The sequence below is a fragment of the Amblyraja radiata genome, chromosome 11, assembly GCF_010909765.2.
Source record: "Amblyraja radiata isolate CabotCenter1 chromosome 11, sAmbRad1.1.pri, whole genome shotgun sequence".
In the NCBI taxonomy this organism is placed as follows: Eukaryota; Metazoa; Chordata; class Chondrichthyes; order Rajiformes; family Rajidae; genus Amblyraja; species Amblyraja radiata.
The window spans coordinates 63,451,103-63,461,849 of record NC_045966.1 but is presented as its reverse complement, the minus strand read 5'-3'; the positions used below and the strand labels follow the sequence as shown (position 1 = coordinate 63,461,849).

The window sequence follows — 10,747 nt, the reverse complement described above, 5'->3', positions numbered from 1 at the left end:
ATATTCGTGTGTGTGTGAATATCGGTGTGGTTCTGAGGGAAGGGCTTCGACCAGAACCGTTACCTGTTCCTCGCTCCTCTAACCTGCCGAGTATTTATGGAGTTTTCTATTTTTAATGATGATTTCCGGCAACTATAAATCTTTTTGTTTTTTTTGGTAATTATTATCTTTGTAAACATTTAAATTATTGATAGCGGAACGTTATGGATACAACATAAAACAGCAGTGTGTGTCGGTTTGTGTGTAATGTTACTAGATTCACTGCGCGCTGTTCAGGCTGGCTGTTATCGTTTGTCCCCGGTTGGTTTTTTGATGCTTGTCCAATTACTTAAAGTTCATGATTTGGTCTCCTCCCCTTCGCCGCTTCATGCCGGCTGCGATCCTACACCTCACTATTTAAGCTGCATTCGACCGGGCGGAGGAGGTGAGCTCATATCTAGGTGAGTGTGTTTTGGGACGGTTGCCGCTCAAACACTGGATGGGAAGGTGAGCGAGTCCAGTGCAAGTTTGGACAGGTTGGAGATGCATCGGGTGGAGAGCGATTGATCGCTTCACTGTGGACATTGGCCGGCCGGACGCGGACTGGATGGAGATATGAGTGTGGTGGGCGGCTTCCATCACCGCCCTGTCGGGCACCCGGCCTTTCCCTTTGCCCCAAGTCACCGCTGCCACCAGGACCACCCGTTTGTCCAGGGTTGGTTCCTGAACCAAGGGCCGCTCTCTCCCACTGACTCGAGCCAGCCTTCGTTCAGCCCCGGGCCCAGCGTTAACGGGGCGCTGCCCGACCCGGGGCGGCCGGTAGCGGGGGCCCGCAGAGGGCCGCCTGTCCCGAGGAAGGAGCGGCGCCGCACAGAGAGCATCAACAGCGCCTTCTCCGATCTGCGGGAATGTATTCCCAACGTCCCTGCCGACACCAAACTGTCCAAGATCAAAACACTGCGGCTGGCCACCAGTTACATCGCCTATCTGATGGAAACCCTGGCGAAGGACAGTCAGGGCGGCGAGACAGAGGCGTTCCGCGCCGACCTGAAGAAAATGGAGAGCAGGGAAGGCAAACGCAAGCGGGAGACGGTAAGGACTGGACACGCCGCCAATAGACACACACACAGTCGGTAGAACCATGTTAATGTCTCAAATAGTTTAGCGCCAGGGACTGAATCAATAGACGTGTTAAGGTAAAGGTTATAACGGGCATTCCCGAATGGAAGGAGGTGGCGGTGATAATGTCGAGGTTTGTTGATCGATCCTCATACTTTGACGCCAGGTATTGTCAGAGTGGGCCCGCGATGCTGCTAATGCGGCGCACGGCAGATGGACTAATAACTAACGCCATCGAGGGAAACCGGCATTAAATATTGTATAGACTTCCCAGAATTGTACATGAGAAAACTCCAACTTTTCGTAGTTCGCTAACGATCAAGGAAGAACGACCGCCGGCCAAACATCGCTTCATCCTTTAAGTTCTCAGTCGGGTTCGAAGCGATATTATCACAAAAAAACTCGCGGGCAGTGTGAATAAATCGCGCCTCACCAATCCGAGGGACTTTAGGGAAAGCTATAGGGTGTAGTTTTGTGCAGCCAACGCGGTTTACTTGGAAGAGTAGTCGCTGCAGAAACATTGACCACAAATAATCACTGTGTTAATGTTAAAAAAAAACAAGTCAATTCCAGATCGCGTCTCAATGCTAATTAAGAGACTAAGAATTAGCAGCAAGAGTTGATTTTTCATCAGAGCTCATAATTATTGGACTAATCATCATTTATCCTGCGTCTGGTCTGGAGCTGTCGCTAGACGGCTGTATTGTTGACATTTAACGCCCTGTCACTTCCCGACCAAGCCACCGAAATGGTCTCCAGGTTCCTGACAAGGGAATCTAGAACGGATAGCACAGGGTCACAGGCCATTCGGTCCAATTGAGCCCTGCTGCCCAAGAGCCCACACAACCAGACCGACTGTTTTCGCTCATACCGGTAAAATGCTTCTTTTCTTTCAGAATGAACCGGCGAACGTGGCCAGAAGCGGCGGCGGCGGCGGCGATAAGAGGATGAAGGGGAGGACCGGGTGGCCGCAGCAAGTCTGGGCTCTGGAACTCAGCCAGTGAAGCGGCGGCGGCGGCGCGCCTTTGGTTTCAGCGCCCGGGGATCAGGCGGACTGAGCAGCGGGTGGTGCAGATACTGTGCAAGTGCAATGTTCAATCTGTTGACATGACAATGAGAAGGGAAACGATTCTCCAGAATCCATATGAAACCCGCTCATTACTCGGTAAATGAGGTCGGAATGACTTGGGTAACCTTCCAGAAAGGTCTCTCCGGACCAGGAACCCTGTCCGGTGAAGGATTGGACTCAAATGTAGAAACCGGGCCAGCCACAGCGAGATTTCGTTCGGCTTGGGAACTTTGAGTGAGGCGGGGATTAGTATTGTGACTTTCCGCCACGCCCCACTTCATCAATGTGCTGTTGACAAGTGTACTTTAATAAATTGTCTATTTACAATTCTATGCAGCGACATTGTAAACAAAGAGCGGCCCAGGCCGAGCTGCTGCTGCCTTTTAAAGGTTGTCCATTGTGGATTGGCTGGCATTTGCCAGAGTCCATGTTCCCCTCAGGGCCACTTTCACCACGGTGCTGCCATCCAGATCCCCACTGACGTGTTTCAGTCGCCGACACCTGTGGTTTTAACGGCTTTTTCCGCCGGAGAAGCGACGCTGGTGCAAATCAAATGGGTTTCACCAGCCCTGCTCTCCCCATTCCCCTCCGCCCGCGGTCTGTGCGTTAGAATTGACAGACCCGGCTCATAAACACGGGAATGTACTTTGGAGACGTTCTGACTCCAGAATGAGCTCAATAAACAGCCTGCTCGCTCTAATGGTCTAAATTGAGAAAGGTTTCATTCGGGTTGGTCCACAAACCGACTACCCTGGCCGTCGGGACCAGGAGACATCGATCCCAGTGTTTACAAGAGCCACTTTAGAAGTTTATCAACAATATAAGGGGTCGCAAATGAATATAATCCGTTCCTGAAGAAGGGTCTCGACCCGAAACGTCACCCAGTCCTTCTATCCAGACTTACTGCCTGTCCCGCTGAGATACTCCAGCTTTTTGTGTCTATTTCCATGTAAACCAGCATCTGCAGTTCCTTCCGACACATGACCAGTCCGTGTTGGTATTCTGCCCCCATTCTAACCAGTGTATTCCAGTAGCCGCGCCCGGTCCACACCGGCACCTCGCCTGTGTTGGTCTCCTTGGAGTCCCAGTAAATTAATACTCAAACGAAATCATTATGACCCCCCACCCCCACATGAATTTCGGGTGCCAATTCCTCCCGAGGTGGGTCTGTTATGGGCGATTCTAATAAATCCGTCAATGTTTTTCAAGTCGGTAGTAAGCGGCGCGGCACTCGCAAAGTTAAAGCAGCAGGCGACACATCTAAGGTCGAGGGCGGAAAGATGCTCGAACTCAAACATTTTTTAATTCATATTCTTTATGCTTCGTCGAAAGGCACTAAACGAACCGGATGTAATGATAAATCATAATAAATCTTCGGAAATATAAGGCGACACTGTCTTTAAACCACGAGATTTGTAACAAAGCCATTTGCCTTGTTTTGGGGAGTTACCGGGCAGGAGCGGCGCAGACCCGTGCATTAGGGTCAGGGTCTGGTGTCTATGTATGTGTGACACTATGTGACCATGTGGGAGTTGCGGTGCGGAGCATCACTGGACCCGCACATTAGGGTCAGGGTTAGATTCTCACCCTGTCTCGGTGCATGTCACAATAATACACCCAAACCAATAATGCAGTCCAGCAATTGACCAGCAGCGCCTCAAGCTCCATAACTCAGCTCCATACTCAGAAGTGCCTCGACCATTAATGTTGCTGATGTTTTTATTATAGAAGGGAAACATTAACCTCATGAAGTTTAGATTTAAATTGTCTTTCTCGCAATAAGCCGCTTCTGGGAGTGTCAACGTCACACACTTCAATATTTCATATTATACAGCTAGAATTCTAATGATATAATTTACAGTATTTACAAACCTTTTACTGAGTGAAAATGATGACGGCCTTTCCCAATTTGAATAGAACAATGCCAGTTCCAGCAGTGATTACCACAGGAGGCTGTTTCCTCCAAAGATGTTCCATCTATTCCTTACAAATCTCCTGCACTTAAAAGTGTCAGATGGCCCAACATTATTTACAGGAAAATTCTAAATTTCTAACATTTTCTGTGTCTGAAATTATTTATTAAAATAAGGCCTGCCTTTTTATTTTAGATGTTGAGAAACAATCAGTTGCAAGAAATATATAATAAGAACAGAAACTGCTGTGGGTGTTCAGTAGGTCAGCTAGCAACTGTGGGAAGATACAGATTTAAGCTTCAGCCCTGACTCCATTCTCCGTTTATTATAGTGACAAGCACCGAGACGGGGTGAGAATCTAGGGTGGTAAAGGAGACAGAAGAAGCACATGAGGCTTCAAGGAGGGAGGGGGGCTGTGTCTCCGATACGCTGAGGCCAGGGTGACCATTAGGATATGATGTAAATAAAAATGTGTGAGGTCAGATCTTCATGTCCTTCATCTCCAGAGAGACAGTGCGGAGGGGAAAAGAACACAAACACACTGATGGACAATTGACACAGACGGAGACATCAAGTTTTCTGAAGTAGTGCAATTCTCTGTACAGTGCTGGAGGCTGTGAAGAGTGTGTTTGTCAGTGCAGGGGGACTGAGCTCCAGCCCACTCACAGTCAGACCCACTGCTCTCTGCTTCATTGGCCAATGTGAATTGCATGTAGTTTACAGCTGAGCACGAAAATCTGGGGCAATGAAGGGAAATGTGAAGAATTGTATCAAATTAAGATGAATATAAACTGTGCACAATGGCCAGCGTGGTCACAATACCTGTTCCATGACTACAACTGCTATTAATATATGTTTAGCTCACAGTTTTGAATGGGTGACCCGTGTCTTAACATGTACATGAAAATATTCATGTTTTCTTTGAAACTTGATATTATGCGTCCTACCCGCCACCACCTATTGGGTTTTAGCATGGAGGAGGTGGGCTGAAGGGCCTTTTTCCATACTGTAGGATGCCCTGATTGTCAATCTCAAAAGAATGCAGCAGCTCTGGAGGGAATTCACAAATAATGACAGGTTTAATGTCGGGGAAGAGTTGAGTAGACTAGGGCCCTGCTTAGAGTATAGTAGAACGTAAAGTGATTTAATTGATACGTGTAATGTTCTTAGAGATCTCAGGGGAATAAACAATGGAAATAATAATTTCCCCCGGCTGAGGAGCCTTTAACATGAAGTCACAGTCTCAACATTTAGAACTAAAGTAAAAGACTTTGTTGCTATTGAATTTTTGGAATTCTGTACCAGGCTCAGTCTTTGACTTAATTTGACTAAAATCAATAGATTAAAGAAATTAAAGGCAAGTGGCGATAAGAGCAGGAAAATAGTGTTGAGAAAGAAGATTGGTCATGACATCTTGTCTCAGCAATATAATTTTGAGGAAGGAACTAAGAAAATTGTTGAAGGCAGAGTAGTAGACGTGGTTTATGTTGACTTTAGTAAGGCACATGGGAACTTAGGTGTGTTGGCAAACTAGACCCAAGTAGCATTGGTGGTAAGAAGCAGAGAGGAGTGGTGTTGTGGTGTTTTTCTGACTGGCAGTCTGTTACGAGTGTTCCACAGGGAACAGTGCTGAGACCGTTATTTATTGTTTTACATATAAATGGCTTGGATAGGAATGTAGATGGCATGTTTAGTAAGTTTACAGCTGATATAAACATTAGGGGACTCATAGATGGCAACAAAAGTTATCGAAGGATATAGCAACACATAGATTAGCTGGCAGACACAAAGTGCTGGAGTAACTCAGCGGGTCTGGCAGCATCTCTAAGGGAAAAGGAATGGGTGACGTTCCGAGTTGGAACCCTGCTTCATACTGAAGGTGGGGGGGGGGGGAACTAGAGGTAGAAAAAGGTCAGAACAAATCAGGCAAGCAACAGACGACCAAGGAAGGATGGAGCCCATAATGGTCCATTGTTGGCTGGGCAAGAGAGGTCAACAAAGATATACAGGGATGTGAACAGTGGAACTGGTAGGATGACTAGAATGGTGGAGGGGAGGGAAAGGGGGGGGGAGAGGGGAGAGGGAATGCAAGGGTTACTTGAAATTAGAGAAAGGACTGTCGGGATCCCTGGACAAAGTCGAGGGTGGAGGTATAGGGACAAGTGTTGCATCTCCGGCAGTTGCAGGAAACGTTACCTGGGGAGGGGCTGGTTTGGGTGGGGATGGATGAATTATCCAGGGAGTTGTGGAGGAAGCGGTCTCCATGGAAAGTGGAAAGAGGTGGAGATGGGAAGATGTGGTTAGTGGTGGAATCCCGTTGGAGGTGGCAAAAATGTCAGAGGATGATGTGTTGTATGCGACGGCTGATGGGGTGAATGATTGGTACTAGGGGGGGGGGGGGGGGCTCTGTCCCTGTTGCTACTGGGGGGAGGGGGAGCAAGGGCAGAATTACGGGATGCAGAGGAGACAAGTGTGAGGGCCTCATCTCTGATAGATGAGGGGAACCTCCCTTCCTCGAAGAATGTTCCCTAAAGAACGATCAGCTGGTCGCAGGCAAAACAGTGGCAGATACAATTTAAATCTGACAAGTGTGAAATGGTGCACTTTTGGAAATTAAATTCTGGTAAAACATAGAGAGTATAAGATGGGAGCCATAAGATTTTGTTCTACATATGGACCATGCAGTTCACAACTGAAAGTGGAGACGCAGGTGGATAGGAGACGGTATTTGGTATCCTTGCCTTCATAGGCATCGGCATTGAGTATGAGAGTTGACGTGTCATGTTGCAGCTGTATAAAGCATTGCTTCAACCACTTCAGATTACTGTGCACAGCTCTGGCAAACACACTACAGGAAGGATGTGATGCTAATAGAGAAGGTGAGGAAGAGAATCATCAGGTTATTGTCTGGAATGGAGGGCTGAAGTCATAAGGAGAGATCAATGAGGCTGGGTTTACTCCCAATGGAATAAAGGCGGCATTATGAGGTTTATAAACTCATGAAGGGAAATAGATGAGATAAATAGATAGTCTTTTCCTGAGGAAAGGGAACTACAGAACAAAAGCATGCAGGTGTAGGCTGAGAGGGGTGGAATTTAAAGAAGATCTGGTGGGTAGGTTCTCCACACAGGCTTGTGTTTATCTGGATAGAACAGTCAGAGATTGTAGAGGTAGAGTACAAGATTTAAAAAGCAGTTGGACAGGTACCTAGATAGGAAAGGCATAGAGGGAAATGGGCCCAATGCTGGGAGTGGGACTAGTATGGTTCATACATTTAGCGTAAAAGGGATTGTTTCTATGTACAATTCTATAATTCTAATATCCATCATCAAAAAATTATATCCTAATCTGAACACCACTTTCCAACTATCGCCAGTGACCAAGCCATTTAATATCACTATCATCTTTTGCTATTGTATTATTGATTAATTTAAAAACCCCACTGTCCACGAAATCATCCTAATTCGCACAAATTTAATTAGTAATTTAACTTAGAACTTCAAGGCCGTTCCTCAGGAGCTTAAGAGGACTTTCACCAACTATCAACTTGCCTGTCCAATCAACCACCTTGTGTCCGATTTCTGGTATAGTCTACAGTTCCCACATTGGCCTCATTACCTGCCCAATATCCCTCAAACACAAAAACTGAAACAAATCATCCTTGATCTAGAAGAACTGCCTAAGGAAAATTTGTATCAAGTTGCAAGGCCACTCAAGGGTGCTAATGTCCTTTGTGCAAACGTCTGTATTTTAATTGAAACCAGTGATTGCTTGTGTTTGGTAAACGTGTTACTCATTAAACAAATAACCTAATGTGTGCCATTTTGAGAGATATATTATAATTTCCATTGGTGGTTTCATCCTAAACACTACATTTATCAACAATTATGTAATCAAGTTTGAAAGTGCAGAGAAGCTTTATGAGGATGTTGCTGGGACTCGAGGGTCTGATTATAGGGAGAGTTTGGGCAGGTTAGGACCTATACAGGAAGAGATGTATCAGCAGAGCCATCTCCATCATCAAAGACCCCTACCACCCATCGCATCACATATTCACCATCCTGCCATCTGGGAAGAGGTACAGGAGCATTAGCTGCAAAACCAGCAGGATGCTCCTCAGCTTCTTCCCGCAGGCTATAAGACTGATAAACGGACTTTGCCCCCTGCCAAAGTATCGCGCACCAACCACCAACCTGGACACACTGCAGCAGAGCCACTGTCGTGCCGCTGCCGATTGGAACGCCTGTTGATGTTTAGTAGAGAGTAGTGTTTAATTTGTTCATGATAGTGCTTCGAAAGGCTGGTCCTCTCCCATATTAAATCCAGCATCCCTGCCTCACTGGACTCCCATCAATTTGCATACAGGGCAAATAGATCGACAGAGCATGCCATCTCTCTGGCCCTTCACACTGTCCTGACTCACCTGGACAGACAGGGCACGTATGTGAGGATGCTCTTCATTGACTATAGCTCTGCATTCAATACGGTCATCCCCACCAAGCTCACCACCAAACTCCACCAGCTAGGCCTCAGCTCACCGATATGCGCTTGGATCCTGAACTTTCTCACGGAGCGACCGCAGGCAGTGAGACTGGGCCCGCACCTGTCCTCCACCATCACCCTGAGCACCGGCACACCACAGGGTTGTGTACTAAGCCCCATGCTCTACTCCCTCTTCACTCACGACTGTGTCCCTGCATTCGACACCAACACCATCGTGAAGTTTGCAGGCGACACAACAGTGATTGGGCTGATCACCAACGGTGATGAAACAAACTACAGAGCGGAGGTGCAGAACCTGGCGGACTGGTGCACACGTAACAACTTGTCACTAAACACCTCCAAGACCAAGGAGCTGATTATTGACTTCAGGAGGTCCCATTCTGGAGAATACGCCCCAATCTCCATTTACGGGGAAAGTGTGGAGAGAGTGTCCAGCTTTAAGTTTCTGGGCACTCACTTTTCAGAAGACCTCACATGGTCCACGAACACCGCCGCGCTGGTCAAGAAGGCGCAGCAACGACTGTTCTTCCTGAGGACATTAAAAAAGACTGGTCTGCCCCAACAGCTGCTGACAACGTTCTACCGCTGCACCACAGAGAGCATACTAACGTATGGCATCTCTGTGTGGTATCTCAGCTGCACGGAGGCGGAGAGGAGAGCTCTTCAGCGCGTCGTCAACAGAGCGCAGCGGATCATCGGGACAGAGCTACCAGCCTTGGAGGGCATCTACCACACACGGTGCATCAGGAAGGCCCTCAGCATCCATAAGGACTCATCACACCCCTGCCACGGTCTATTTCAACTACTTCCCTCCGGCAGACGTTACAAGGCCTTCTACGCCCGAACCTCCAGACTCAGGAACAGTTTTATCCCAAGAGCTATAGCGGCTCTGAACCGGCCCTAATGAGTGCCCCCCCCACCCACCCCCTTTGGACAGTCTCCCTTAGATGGTCACGTCAATCAATTCAGCTTGCTTATTTATGTATTGTATTTATTTACCTTTCTTGTACATCAGTGGAGCTGCGCACTAAATCTCGTTGCACTGACGTGCAATGACAATAAAAGATATTATTATTATTATTATTATATATGTATTTTTATTTCTATTTTTTACTGCACACTGAATGGACACTGGTTGAGCAACGTTTTTTTGTTTCCTCTGGGTATGTGAGTACTCAGGAAAATGACAATAAAGATATACTTATACTTAAGCGCAGAGAGAACATAGGTGAGAGGGGAAAGATTTAAAAGCAGGCAGAGGAGCAACTTTATCACCCAGAGGGTGGTGGGTACATGGAACAAGCTTCTAGAGGAGGTAGTTGAGGCAGGTACTAAAACAACATTTGGAGAGGTACATGGATAGAAAAGATTTATAGGTATATAGTCCAAAAACAGGCAGGTGGAAGAAGTTGGAGTATCTTGGCCGGCATGGACAAGTTGGGCCGAAGGGCCTGCTTCTCTGCTGTATGACTGTGTGACTCAATAATGAACTGTAAGCACTTGTTCTTGCTTCAATGTATGCATCATTATATACTGACTATTTCATGTCAAATTGGTATTTAGTCTGGCTCCATGCTGTCTACCAGGCTGGCCATTTTAACCCTTTGTCTGCTTTGTATCTCCTGATAAGATGGAGACTGAATAAACAAACTGGTGATTATGGCAGGAAGAAGTGAAGAGTGCTGTACATTGCCCTAACCAATGGTAGCTTTCACAACCCCAAATCTTTATCAATGAAAGTAGAATCATTGCTTACAATCCTGGCTGCAGAATCCAGCGACAAGGTTAAAGATTTGCTTTTTGCATCTTTAAGGAAATAAAAATTCAGCCTTCTGAAAAAAGTTCCATGAGCTTGTGCCATATTTGAGGTCTTAATCGACAGGACAGGAGTGAGCCTTGTCCATGTATATGCATCTGAAACCTGGAATTCTTCAAGCAAGGCCTCAGGGAACGAGAGATTTCACCAATGCTGGCTGTGCAAAGTCATTGAGAGAGAATGTTGGTCAATATCCTCTCTCAGACCAACAATCAGGGCCGGATTTACGTATAAACTAGACAAACTTAAGCTTAGGGCCTTGAGATCTAGGGGGGCCTACTCACCTCGCTGCCTCACCGGACCCATCGAACCTCGCCGCCCCACCGACCATCCGCCCACCGAAACCTC

At 47.0% G+C, this 10,747-nt stretch overlaps 1 protein-coding gene across 1 annotated transcript; it reads left to right on the top strand.

Moving 5' to 3' along the window:
• Positions 1–214: 214 nt before the first annotated feature.
• Positions 215–3,558, top strand: LOC116978704 (heart- and neural crest derivatives-expressed protein 1-like). The gene is made up of 2 exons (XM_033030024.1): positions 215–1,071; positions 1,995–3,558. Exons 1-2 carry the CDS (start codon positions 595–597, stop codon positions 2,100–2,102), a joined length of 585 nt encoding a protein of 194 aa, XP_032885915.1. The 5' UTR covers positions 215–594; the 3' UTR covers positions 2,103–3,558.
• Positions 3,559–10,747: the final 7,189 nt, after the last annotated feature.

Bases quoted from the DNA above. Each gene is read 5' to 3' on its own strand.
- LOC116978704 (XM_033030024.1), top strand. From the start codon at position 595: ATGAGTGTGGTGGGCGGCTTCCATCACCGCCCTGTCGGGCACCCGGCC. The intron at 1,072-1,994 runs GTAAGGACTGGA...CTTTTCTTTCAG, and splicing joins GCAAACGCAAGCGGGAGACG to AATGAACCGGCGAACGTGGC.